Genomic DNA, 14,595 nt, shown 5'->3' on the forward strand with positions numbered 1-14,595 from the left:
TGAGAAGGGAAGAGTGTTGACAATTCGAGGAGTTCACAACCAATGTTACAGAACAATATGCATATTATTTATTTAACGAGAAACTGATTTTCTCTGTAAACCTTCATCTAAAGCACAATAAAAAATAATATTAAAAAAGAACGTCTCATTTTTTTTTAAGGAAAATAAAGATACCATCTTGACTAAATAAAAATACCTTGAAATAAGTTTTAGAAATGTATCGCTATATTCAGCTCTCTTCAGATGAATTGAAAATAAGCTAATTTGGACAGAAGTTGTAATGAAATCTCAGATGAGAGCTATAGTAATTTCCATGTTGAAATTAACTTTAATTTATATTAGGCACAGCAGTATCATTTTTTAAGTGCTAGAGAACTGCAGGAAAGTTTGGTCGGTGGAGCCAGTTTTTCCAAAGAGATTTTCATCCGCTTCAAGAATTTTTTTTTTTTTTAATTTCCAACTTCACTCAAGTTTTGTCTATCCCTAAATTTTCATAACAAAGGCAATAATTAATTATTTGGCAAAGTATTTTTTCTTATTTATGTATTCATAAAAATAATTTTTAGGTATCTAAAATTAATCAAAACATTTATACTTGCATGTTATGAATAGCCTTTTTGAAAAGAATAAGAGTTGATGAAATAGAGATTGTTCTGGAAACATGGATTGTATAGCTTCCATCCCCAAACCAACTGAATGTTTACAGCTGGTACTCCAGGGTAATTATTTCTTGTGTACTAGATGATCTGTTCCTTCTCAAGGTCAGCATGAAAGGAGGAACAAGGTGACCTTCCATGAAAATGAAACCAACTTAAATCCTACAGAGAGGAATTAGACTTTTGGGATTGCTCTAATTTCAACCGTGTAGGACATTTTACATTTGAGCAATAAAAAAGGAGTCCAGATTTCATGTTCTGTTGCATTTATTTTTCAGAGGTCTATTGCAAAAAAAAAAAAAAATTTTTTTTATTGCTTTAGCCATTTTTGTAGAATCTGGAAGATTTTTTCTCGTGCTTGAATTAGTTTAGCTGAATCAATATCCTTTTGTTCATACATGTCTGCACAATGTCCTGCACCTAAAAAGAGAAAGATAAACGTCAGAATATATTTGGATACCAAGCATCCAAGGACCAAATGTCCTTAACTCCCAGTTACACATTAGAACCACTTTGAACCCTGTTCAAACAAACCAATACCTGGGCCCCCATCCTTCAGAGGTTCTGATTTAATTAGTCTAGGGTGGGGGTGGTATCAGTAACTTTCAAAAGCTGGTTAAAAGGTGATTTAAATGTGCAGCCATAATTAAGAAAGAGAATTAGTTTACTAATATAATGGGCTTTGAATCAAAGAAGTAAGCTTCTTTGTAAGTTAAGGAAGGGTAAATATATGATACTTATTAAAGTTGAGTTGCTGTTGAAATCTATGTAATCCTCTTGTGCTACAAATTAATGAATGTTTATGGGGATGATTAAGGTAGAAGATTTAGAGAATAACGCTTTCAGTTTCCTTTTTATTCAATCCAAGTGTGACTTAAGTTCCATCTGAGAAAGTTACAATGTCTGAATCTCAGTGAGTTTCATTTTAGAAAGTTTTCCCCGCAGTTACTGGAGTTAGTGTACCAGGCTCAAGAGCCAATTGTTCAATTTTCAGAAATTCTGCAAGATGGCTGTCACACAGTGAGATTGGAATTGGCCTTGATGGCAGGATTTACACTACGGAAATCAGCAGATGTTAAAAAATCAGGGCTTTTTTTATTTTTATCTTTTTCCTTAAGGGGAATGGATTGATAAACATATAACATGTAAGTATAAGATCAAAAAAGATGAAATTTGATGGGCATTTAAATGTTTGTCAAACACTTCATTTTGCAGCTGTGGAGCCTACACCTCAGAGAGTTTAAGTGACTGGTCAAGAAAATTACTAAGGGTTGAATCCGGATCACCAGGTCTGTCACATGCTGTATTATGTAGCAAATGTTGTCAAATGTGAGCTCAGGGTTTTACAAATAAGCATCCATCCAAGAAAAAAAATGACAAAATGGAAAAAACATTTGCCTTAGAGTCCAACTCATTGTGACCCCATATGTTTCAGAGTAGAACTGTACTCTATAAGGTTTTCAACAGCATGATCTTTGGGAAGCAGGTGGCCAGGTCTTTCTTCTGAGGCACCACCAACCTTTCAGTTAGTAGCTAAACATGTAACCATTTGCACCATTCAGGGATTCCAAGCATCCATCCATTCGGCATTGTTTATTTTAGGGGTAAGATGTATTTGCTCTTACCCAAAAATTCCCCTGCTCTCAAGCCAATTACAATCAACTGTAATCCTTTTGGAAAGAGTAGAACTGCCCCATAGGGTTTCCAAGGCTATAATCTTTACGGTGACAGATCGCCACATCTTTCCCTGTGAGCAACTCATGGGTTTGAATGCAGACATTTTGGTTAGCAGCTGAGTGTTTAACCATCGCACAACCAGAACTCCTTATTTTCTTTTAAGAAGCTAAAATTATGTAATAACTATGGCACATCCAGACAATGGAGTACTATTCACTCATTAAAAAAAAAAAAAAAGAAGAAGAAAGACTTCTAAGTACTTAGATGGAAAGATCTCCAGTGTGTATTGGTAAGAGAAACAAGGAAGCTGTCGGACAATGTATATATTATGTTACCTTTTTTTGCAAAGGCAAAACAATTTCACAGAATTTCAAGTTCAGATGAGGTGACATGATGACTGTCATGAGATCAGGCACAAATAAGACACACTGTAATCTTGTCTGAGCATAGAGAAAAACAATGACACCCTGCAACCACCAGGAGTCCCTGGTTGATGCAAACCATTAAGTACTGGGCTACTAACTGAAAGACTGGCGGTTCAAATCCACCCAGAAGTGCCTTGGAAGAAAAGAATGGCAATCTACTTCCAGAAGATCACAGACATTGAAAACCATATGGAGCATAGTAGTACTCTGAAACACATGGGGTCAACATGATTGGAAGCCAGAACTGGTTATTAGTATACAACGACAAAAGTAATAACCTATCCTCTCCAGGCTGACATGTGTAGCTACTACTGTTCTACCATGACAGCTTTAGCCCCACTTTGTTCCTCCTGCTTCCTAAATAAAAATAATAAAAATTCTTGATCATTGAATTGCCTCAACTGACTTATACCCTTTAATTTTGATCTACGGCCAAATTTGAACATGCTAAAATATGAAATGGTAGTTCTGATGTATACTGAAATTATGAATATCCAAGAACACATAGTGAAGTTCCAAAAAAAAAAGTAGGTTATTTTACCAACTTGAGTTTATTATTATCTAATATCATGAGTCATAAAACTGTATTTTCAATGAGCACAAAACACTAACTGAAAACAAGGCCAATTAGAAATGGGATAATAACAGATGTGGAAATGGAAGCAAAGTGGAAAAGGTGTATGTATCTACAAAATTTGACTCAGTACTTCAAACTCTTCTCTAGTTATAGATAAGTGGTCTTTTTTTTTTCCCAGCCAAATTAAAGAACTTGAAGATAAGACTTTGACCTATATGCCGGGTTCTTTTATCTTCATTTTTATAATTTTATACTTTTTTCATTCAGCACATAGTCTCTGAACATCAGCCATATAGTAGGCACAATAGATTGAAAAATGAGTAATATCCAGTCACAGCGATCAGGGAGATTGCTTCTTAGAGGATGAATACTAATCTTCCCCTTCCCTTTCTCAATTCTGTCTAGATATCTACTACCCAGGAAAGCCTTCTGTGTAGTTATTTGATTAATATCTGTCTCACATGTGTGATAAGTAACTCCTAGGGGCAGTGACTCTGTGGACCCTTATCCCCCTAGTGTCCAGAACAGCATCTATCACAAGTAGACCCTCCATGAATACTTTTAAGTGAATGAATTTGAGCACTCCATCTTACTAATTTCTGTGAAAAATAAGGATTTGCAATGGCTTTCTCAGGTTTTCGAGGTCTTTTTGAAATCTTAAGAACTTATATCTCCAAAAAACTTGGGAGGCAGGTGGCACAATGGTTAAAGAGTAAGATTTCAAGTGAGACCTCTTGGCTTTGAATACTGACCCTACTACTTATTACACTGGGAGTCTTACTCTGGTTGTCTTAACCTCTGTATGAGTCCTTGGGTGGTAACATCAGAAAGGTTGGAGGTTCAAATTCAATCAGTGTCTCAGAAGAAAGGCCTGGCCATCTCTTTAAAATAAATCAGTTATTTAAAACTCTATGGAGCCTAGTTCTACTCTGACACACATGAGGTGATAAGGAGTCAGGGTCAATTAGACGGCCACAGGTTTATTAGTTTTATGGTCAGTTTCCTCATCTGTAAAATGAGATATGTGTTAACAATTACCCTTGACTGTTAGGAGGATATAATGAGATTACACATGAAAGTGTGACCTACTCTGTTCAATATGGTAGCCACAATGAGCTACATGTGGCTATCTTGTTGTTGTTATGTGCTGCTTACAAGGTTTTGACTCATAGTGACCTTATGTACAACAGGAAGAAACACTGCCCTGTCCCGTGCCATCTACAAAGTTGTAATGTTTAAGCTCACTGCTAGAGCCACTGTGTCAGTCCATCTTGTTGAGGATCAAGCTCATTTTGCTGACCCTCTATCAAGCATGATGTCCTTCTCTAGAGATTGGTCCCTACTGATAACACGTCCAAAATATGTAAGATAAAGTCTCACCATGTTCGCTTCTAATTAGAATTCTGACTATACTTCTCCAAGACAGGATTTACTCATTCTTCTGGGAGTCCAAGGTATATATTCAATACTATTTGGCAACAACATAATTCAAAGGCATGGATTCTCCTTAGGTCTTCCTTATTCATATTACAGCTTTCATATGCATAGGAGGCAATTGAAATAACCATGGCTTGGGTCAGACACACCTTAGTCCTTAAAGAGAAACTTATGCTTTTTAACATTTTAGAGAGAGACTTGGTAGCAGATTTGCCCAATGCAATGCAACTTTTGATTTTTTGACTCCTACTACCATGGATTCCGGAAAAAAAAAAAAAAAAAAACTACCATGGATGGTGATAGTGGATCCAAGTAAAATGAAATAGTTCACAACTTCAATCTTTACTCCACTTATCAGGATGTTGCTTATTTGTCCAATTGTGAGTTTTCTTTATTTTGAGGTATAATCCATACCAAAGGCTGTGGTCTTTGATCTTCATCAGTAAGTGCTTCAAGTTCTCTTCACTTTCAACAAGGAAGGTTGTATCATCTGCATATCACAGTTTATTAATGAGTCTGTCTGCAATCCTTATGCCCCATTTTTCATATAGTCTACGTGTAGGTATACAAAAAAAAAAAAAAAAAAAAAAAAAAACCAATGCCATTGAGTCAATTCCGACTCATAGCCATATTTCAAGTGATCTCTGTCTACATATCTCCTGAAATACGCCTCATCCAAATTGACATGTACCTTAAGTAAAATACACACTGAATTTTCAGTGTTTAGTATAAAAAAAAATCATGTTAATTATCCTCTTATATTAATTACATGTTGAAATGAAAATGTTTTGAATATATTGTGTTAAATAAAATATATTCTTAAAGTTAACTTCATTTCTGTGTGTGTGTTTGTATTTACCTGAAAGTTTTATATGTGCTTCAAAGGTATACCTCAAATTATACTTGTATCAAATAGCATTGGAAAAAACGTTGGCTAGCCCTGGTGGTGCAGTGATTTAAGCCCTTGGCTGCTAACCAAATGGTTCAACGTTTGAACCACCAGCAGCACCATGGACAAAAGATGTGGTAGTCTGGTTCCATAAAGATTTACAGCCTTGAAAACCCTCTAGGGCAGTTTCACTTTTTTCAGTACAATTGCTATGAGTCAGAATCAACTTGACAGCAATGAGTTTGTTTGGGTTTTTGGTTTACATACAAATAAAATAAGATTCATTTAATAATAAGTAGAATCATTGTAAAATTTAGTGTTAGGCATTAATTCAGAAGTAGAATACAAAAGATTTGTGTTCATGTGGTAAAATAATTGTATGCATAAGAAAGGTTGTCTAGTGCTCTTGGTACACTACGGTTGCCTATTCCAAGTTAAGTATTATTCCTCAGAGTTACCAATCCGTGAGCAATTTTTACATGTCAAGCTCTATACTAAATATTTTATATTTACCAGATTATTGAATAATATAGCCCTAAAATTTGTGAATTCATCACCTGTCAGTTTATCATACTGGGGTGGCTTGCATGTTATTAAGATTCTGGAAGTTATGCCACAGATATTTAAAATACCTGCAGGGTCACCCATGCAGGACAGGTTTCAATGGAGCTTCCAGAGTATGAATGGAAAGAAAGACCTCATGATCTACTTTTAAAAAAATACCCAGTGGAATCTTTATGGATCACAATAGAGTTATTGTCTGATATAGTACTGGAAGAAGAGCCCCTAGATTGGAAGGCAACACTAGATTCTAGTGTGCTAGTATTCATGATAATGGTACGGGAAACAGCAGTATTCTGTTCTTTTGTACATGGCATTGCTATAAATTGGAGCCTACTCAATGGCAAGTAGCCATGAAGTCTGTGAATAACATACATAATGTGTAATACATAGTATATTTTATTTCAAGACCAACTTCATGGTTTCTATTATGGCAATATACATCACCCACTCTTGAATATGAGAGGAATGGCAGTCAAAACAAGTATGTAGGACTTGTATGTTCCCATGTCACAGCAATAGTGAGCACCTCCTGCCTGGGTACATCCATGGGATTGTGACTCAGATCTGAACATTACCTGATATGTCTTGATCTGGAAATGGTAAGGATACCTTCAGAGAGAGATCAGAAAACTAGAGAATCTTCTAAAGTCTGATGTTTCCTGGAAGTAACACTGACCCTTTAAAGCTTAAAACTCCCTGACCTGGTCTCATGAAATAGGAACTTGCTTAAATCACGTTTTTTTTTTTTTTTTTTTCTCATTTGTCTTACTTAACGTGGTGAAAATATCCTTCAATCTATCTTTTTGACATTTTAGTTAAATTACTCCCTAAAAGAACTGTAATTTTCCATTAAGATGTGATCTCATCCTTGATATCTATGCAGAGGCAAGAAAAGGACAAGAACAAAGTTATCAGTCTTGTCCCTGTTGGGATCGCCTTTATGCTGTGTCCTCTTTATAATAACAAGAAGGGGCACGAGACAGTCTTGGTACTGAATTTGTAGTCACCAAGCCAAAAGGGGCAAAACCATTAGGACCTTTGGATAAGACATTACACTCCCCACCAAGAATTTATGTGAGGGAGGAGGAGCCAAGATGGCAGAATAGACTGACACTTCCGTCAAGCCCTCTTTACAACAAAGACCTGAAAAAACACTGAAACAAGTATATTTGTGACAAGCTGGTAGCCCTGAGCATCAAAGGCAAGCTTAGACAACGAACTGAGGGGCAGGGAAAGGAAGAGACCAGTCAGAAGTGGAGAGAAGCAAATGGACCTGATTCGCGGGGAGCCCTCAGGCACCATTCCTGGAGCAGCGGTGGTGGCAGCAGCAGCGGGCTGGTCTTAACGTTTGGCTGCAGTTTCCTGAGGGAGAGGCAGCCAGCCACGCAGCCCACTCACACCTCCGGAACCTGAGGAGAAGGGCGCTCTCTGAAAAAGCTAACTACTTGCGTATATTTTACCAGGCCCCCCACCCCCACCCCCAAGCCAGCTTCAGCGGCTGAATCCCTGTGCCTGAGACAGACCCTGGTGAGTACCTGGAGCCGTCCTCCCGGCCATAGGGAAGGAAAAAATTTACAACTGGGGGGAAAAGATAATTTGCTAGCTCCATTAACTGGGGGAGCTCAGGACAGAAGCGGCTCCTGTCCAGGCATAAACCATCCGTGGACTTGAGCACCTTTCCCTTCTGCAGGGACTTGTGTGGGCCTATTTCGGGAGAATATGCCCTTGTTGGCAAACTCCAACCATTTCAGCAGTGTGGTGGAGAGGTGGGTGTTTGATGTTTGACATTGCCATGCCTATTAAACAAGGTCCTCACCTACCCACAACAGGGACCTAAGGACTGGTGGCTCCACTTGGGTCACCCAGCCACCCGCGACAGGGGTCCAGGAATAACTGGTACCTCCCAGTCCTTAAAACAAAAACTTTGGGTGCCCACGTCCCTCTGCAGAGCCCACCCACCAGCACACTCTAGGCAACAGAGATGCGTTTTCCCCAGAGACACTTGGGGGTTGGTTCTCAGCCCCCTACCTTGTTCACAGCATGACCCCCTGCTGCAATCAGATACGAGTATATACACCAATCACCCCTGCCCCTCTAAGACTGTAGGACAGAGCCTGTACCACACACTTCATATCAGCTACCTGGATACCTGAGCTGAATTCATACAAGAAAACTGAATGGACTCCTAGACTGATATACCTGATAACAGCTCTAGCCAGCTGGGGATAGGACGTCAGAGCTCCAAAGCTGAAAATAATCAAGCTAGCTCACTCAAGCAACCCATAGGGGTATACCAAAAAAAAAAGCAAGCAGCTATGACACAGGAAGCAAGCATAAAATAATACAATAACCTATAGATGGCTCAGAGAAAACAGTCAATACCAAGTCACATAAAGAAACAGGCCATGAGTTAATACCACTACTACTAAAAGTATTTCAGAGCATAGAAAAGGATGGAATACTACCAAACTCGTTCTATGAAGCCACCGTATCCCTGATACCAAAACCAGGTAAAGACATCACAAGAAAAGAAAATTATAGACCTATGTCCCTCATGAATGTAGATGCAAAAATCCTCAACAAAATTCTAGCCAATAGAATTCAACAACATATCAAAAAAAGAATTCACCATGACCAAGTGGGATTCATACCAGGTATGCAGGGATGGTTCAACATTAGAAAAACAATTAATGTAATCTGCCATATAAATAAAACAAAAGACAAGAAACACATGATTTTATTAATTGATGCAGAAAAGGCATTTGACAAAGTTCAACACTCATTCATGATAAAAATTTCTCAACATAATAAAGGGCATGTGTACAAAGTCAACAGCCAACATCACCCTAAATAGAGAGAGCCTGAAAACATTCCCACTGAGATCAGGAACCAGACAAGGATGCCCTTTATCACCACAACACTGTGCTGGAAGTCCTAGCCAGAGCAGTTACGCTAGATAAAGAAATAAAGGGCATCCAGATTGGCAAGGAAAAAGTAAAATATCTCTATTTGCAGATGATATGATCTTACACACAGAAAACCCTAAGTAATCCTCCAGAAAACTAGTGAACCTAATAGAAGAATTCAGCACAGTATTGGGATACAAGATAAACATACAAAAATCAGTTGGATTCCTCTACAACAACAACAAGAACATTGAAGAGGAAATCACCAAATCAATGCCACTTACAGTAGCCCCCAAGAAGATAAAATACTTAGGAATAAATCTTACCAGAGATGTAAAAGACTTATACAAAGAAAACTACAGTATACTTCTGCAAGAAACCAAGAGACTTACATTAGTAGAAGAACATACCTTGCTCATGGATAGGAAGACTTAACATTATAAAAATGTTTACTTCCCAAGGACATTCTTTAATGAGATGCAGAAACAAATCACCAATTTCATATGGAATGGAAAGAGGCCCTGGATAAATAAGGCATTAACAAAAAAGAAGAACAAAGTAGGAGGCCTTACTTTACCTGATTTTAGAACCTATTTTACTGCCACAGTAGTCAAAACAGCCTGGTACTTGTACAACAACAGATACATGGACCAATGGAACAGAATTGAGAATCCAGACATAAATCCATCCACATATGAGCAGTTGATATTTGACAAAGGCCCCAAAACAGTTAAATGGGGAAAAAACAGTCTTTTTAACAAATGGTGCTGGCATAACTGGATATCTATCTGCAAAAAAAATGAAACAAGACCCATATCTCACTCTATGCACAAAAACTAACTCAAAATGGATCAAAGACCTAAATATAAAATCTAAAATGATAAAGATCATGGTAGAAAAAATAGGGACAATGTTAGGAGCCCTAATACATGGCATAAACAGTATACAAAACATTATAAAGTACGTAGAAGAAAAACTAGATAACTAAAAAAAGTGGAAGCTCCTAAAAATCAAACACTTATGCTCATCCAAAGACTTCACCAAAAGAGTAAAAAGGCTACCTACAGACTGGGAAAAAGTTTTTAGCTATGACATTTCTGATCAGGGCCTGATCTCTAAAATCTACATGACACTGCAAAAATTCAACTGTAAAAAACAAATAACCCAGTTAAAAAATGGGCAAAGGATATGAATAGACACTTCACTAAAGAAGACATTCAGGTAGCTAACAGATATATGAGGAAATGTTCACGATCATTAGCCATTAGAGAAATGCTGATCAAAACTACAATGAGATTTCATCTCACTCCAACAAGGCTGGCATTAATCCAAAAAACACAAAATAATTAATGTTGGTGAGGCTGTGCAGAGATTGGAACACTTACATACTGCTGGTGGGAATGTCAAATGGTACAACCACTTTGGAAACTGATTTGGCACTTCCTTAAAAAGTTAGAAATAGAACTACCATATGATCCAACAATCCCACTCCTTGGAATATATCCTAGAGAAATAAGAGCCGTTACGTGAACAGATATATGCGCACCCATGTTTATTGCAGCACTGTTTACAATAGCAAAAACACGATAGCAACCAAGGTGCCCATCAACGGATGAATGGATAAATAAATTATGGTATATTCACACAATGGAATACTACACATCGAAAAAGAACAGTGAGGAATCTGTGAAACATTTCATAACATGGAGGAACCTGGAAGGCATTATGCTAAGTGAAATTAGTCAGTTGCAAAAGGACAAATATTGTATAAGACCACCATTACAAGAACATGAGAAATAGTTTGAGAAGAAAACATTCTTTTGAGGTTACGAGAGGGGGGAGGGAGGGAGAGTGGAAGAGGGGTATTCACTAATTAGATAGTAGATAAGAGCTACTTTAGGTGAAGGGAAAGACAGCACACAATACAGGGGAGGTCAGCACAATTGGCTAAACCAAAAGCAAGGAAGTTTCCTGGATAAACTGAATGCTTCGAAGGCCAGTGTAGCAGGGGCAGGGGTATTGGGACCATGGTTTCAGGGGACATCTAAGTCAATTGGCATAATAAAATCTATTAAGAAAACATTCTGCATCCCACTTTGAAGAGTGGCGTCTGGGGTCTTAAAGGCTAGGAAGCAGCCATCTAAGATACATCAATTGGTCTCAACCCACCTGGATAAAAGGAGAATGAAGAACACCAAGGACACAAGGTGATTACGAGCCCAAGAGACAGAAAGGACCACATGAACCAGCGACTACATCATCCTGAGAACAGAAGAACTAGATGGTGCCCAGCTACAACCGATGACTGCCCCAGCTGGGAACACAACAGAGAACCCCTGAGGGAGCAGGAAAGCAGTGGGATGCAGACCCCAAATTCTCATAAAAAGACCAGACTTAATAGTCTAACTGAGCCTATAAGGACCCCAGTGGTCATGGCCCACAGACATTCTGTTGCCCCAGGACAGGAACCATTCCTGAAGCCAACTTTTCAGGCATGGATTGGACTGGACAATGGCTTGGAGAGGGACACTGGTGAGGAGTGGGCTTCTTGGATCAGGTGGACCCTTGAGACTATGTTGGCATCTCCTGCCTGGAGGGGAGATGAGAGGATGGAGAGGGTTAGAAGCTGGCAAAATGGACACAAAAACAGATAGTGGAGGGAGAGAGTGGGCTGTCTCATCAGGGGGAGAGTAATTGGAAGTGTGTAGGAAGGTGTATATGGTTTTTTGTGTGAGAGGCCGACTTGATTTGTAAACTTCCACTTAAAGCACAATAAAAATTATTAAAAAAAAAAAAAAAGAATTTGTTTAGGATCTCATCTCTGGGAGATACCACGGTGATAGTCTTCTGTTTTCATTAGAAAACCAAAACAACCTGGTCCACCCTCTTATAAGGTAGACTTTTGCACAAAAATTGATTACTAGCATCGTATACACTATCACATTCACTCGTACATACATACACAATGTGAATGAGAGAAATTTGGTTTAGCTGGAGTAAGAATAGATGAGGGATACTGCTTAGGTGTCTTTTGAACTATTCCAGAAGATACAGAGAAGTTTAAAAGCCAGGTAGCAGGAATTTGACTGTGTTCTTGTTTTGGGCTGGATAATTGTGAGAATGATAACTCCACCCCAGGGACTTTCTCAAATTCCTGCCACTAAGACTATAAACCTACAGTGTTTTCCCTCATACTTAAGATATTTGCTCCATTTACAGCAGAGCCACCTGCGAAGGCAGGTTCTCCCTGTGTTGCTACACCCTTTCCTTTCCTGGCTTCCCTTTAGTGTGACATCTTTCTCCCTGATCGTATTCCATTCAACAGTGGCTTTTTTTTTTTTTTTTTCTCTTCCACACCTCACAGTCAAGGTGTTTAAGCTTGCTGCTTCTGTTTCTTCACCTCCTCTTTTTCAATGTACTTTCTCCTTACTTCTACTGACCCATCCAGAATAACACTCAATGTGAGAGGTCAGGGTCACTAAAGCCAATGACAGTTTTGCCATTCTCATATTAATTTTGGGGGCCTTTAAGCTGAAAATCATGGTGAAGGCTTTTGTAAATATCACGTTAGCATAATAATCAGCAGATTTTATTTTGTACTGAAAGTATACATTTTATCCAGTACTAAACAGATTATTGAGATTACTTCAAAACTAATTTCAGTAACCTCAGCAGGTAAAATGGATCACATGGAAAGACGGTGTGATCCAAGTAAGGTTACTATTCTAAGAACCAAGCAGTTGTGCTGGTGGACACTGATTAATCTAGTGTTCAGGGCACTCAGACAAAACGACTTCTTTTAATGAGCGATTACATTCACAAAAGAAAACAACCTCATATCACTTGATTATATGAAACCATACACACTTCTTATTAAATAAATAAATAAGAACAATTGTACTCAAGTAGTTAATTTTATAGGTGCATTAGTTGTCTGTGCTAATTAGTATGTTTTAATGTGTTCTATTCTAGATGCCAGCCAGAAGTAGAAATACTAGTGAAGGCTAAATGATCAACTTATCAACTGCTTAGGTGTATTTTGTGCTTTTTGTTGATAACAACATCAAAAACAATTTATTAATGATACTGATAGCTGTAGTCAGGTCTGCCCCAAAAACCTGGAGACCCCATACACAACAGAATGAAATGCTTCCTGGCCCTGTGCCATTCCTGTGATTGGTTTAGATCAAACCATTGTGATCCCTAGGGCATTCATGGGCTGATTTCTATAAATAGATCATTTTAATCTGGAAGCTCCATCAAAACCTGTACTTCATGATACACACAAGCCTCTAATGACAGACTGGTAGTGGCTGTACATTATGTGCAGGTAAGGGAATCCAACCCTCTTTTCCCACAATGAATGCAATAGTTCAACCTCTGAACCACTGTAACCTCCTTCATTTATTATGACATCCTGACATTTTCATCCTATTTATAGGTCTTTGACTATTCACAATGTGTTACCTTTAATGAAGACAGCAGGCAAATCTTTACTGATATCCTTTGTGATCCCCAGAACATGCCAAGGATCAAGGGAACCATTGGGGAAGATGACTTTGCTTCCTGTCACGTTGAAGCCACCGTAGTACGCATTGGTGGATGTAACACCCGTATTCAGTGAATCATAATTGAACTTAGGGCCAAAGAAATCAGAACATTGTTGAACAAAATAACTGCAAAGAAAATGAGACAAAATTTTAGATGCTAGAGATCAGGGTTGAGGACTGTAGGAAAGACACATATGGAAAGAGTATGGTGTCATTTACTTAGTTGTTTTGTTTTCCCCTGAGAATCTGAGTTACTGAAAATAGCTAAAGAAGGATTTCTTCAGTTTAAGAAGAAAATGTATCTATTTCTCTGGCTAGCTATCTAGCTATCTGTCCGAGTCTAGTCTTTCCTCCTATGAGGTCCTCTATTCAGTAAACAGAGAGGAATCTGGCCAACAAAGTACTTGTTTATGGGACCGTTGGTCAACTCAGTGTACCACCTTAGTGAGGAGGCTATAGAAACCACAGGCCTCTGTTTTCTGGACTCCACCCAGGGCTTCAAAAGAAAAAAAAACAGAATACCCTGTTCTTTGCCTTCCCACCAAGTTCATACTTGAACCTGGACTAGTAACTGCTGTGGAAGGAAAAAAACTGAATGAATAGCCTACCATCCGGATAAAGACTACAGAGGCAGTGAAAGTACAAGACTACCTCCAATGTAGAGAAGCAGGCCCCAGAGCTACTCTAACCCACCCAGTTCCATTTGTTCTAGCCTGAGGGTTTAGAACATCAAAGAGAGACTAAAGAAGGGAGTCAATCAAAAGAAAGACCTCCTCCTGTGTCCTAGGAGCAAAAGTGATATGCAAAGGAACAAGGTGCTGAAAATGTAGATGGGCCTTCTCTCCACCCTGGTAGAATACAAGCCAAAAGAAGTGAGGCTAACAGTAGGTGTTTGCCCCAATACAGGTACCTTC

At 38.5% G+C, this 14,595-nt stretch overlaps 1 protein-coding gene across 1 annotated transcript in view; it reads right to left on the reverse strand.

The window, feature by feature from the left end:
* Nucleotides 1–951: 951 nt before the first annotated feature.
* The window catches only part of LOC104845483 (putative serine protease K12H4.7), a 66,888-nt gene continuing 53,244 nt past the window's right edge, over nt 952–14,595 (reverse strand). Inside the window, exons 8-9 of the mRNA XM_010586357.2 lie at nt 13,599–13,807; nt 952–1,076 (exon numbers count right to left, since the gene is read on the reverse strand). Of these exons, the coding sequence (XP_010584659.1) occupies nt 967–1,076; nt 13,599–13,807 (319 nt within the window). The 3' untranslated portion in view covers nt 952–966. The remainder of the gene's footprint in view (nt 1,077–13,598; nt 13,808–14,595) is intronic.

The sequence above is a fragment of the Loxodonta africana genome, chromosome 6, assembly GCF_030014295.1.
Source record: "Loxodonta africana isolate mLoxAfr1 chromosome 6, mLoxAfr1.hap2, whole genome shotgun sequence".
NCBI lineage: Eukaryota > Metazoa > Chordata > Mammalia > Proboscidea > Elephantidae > Loxodonta > Loxodonta africana.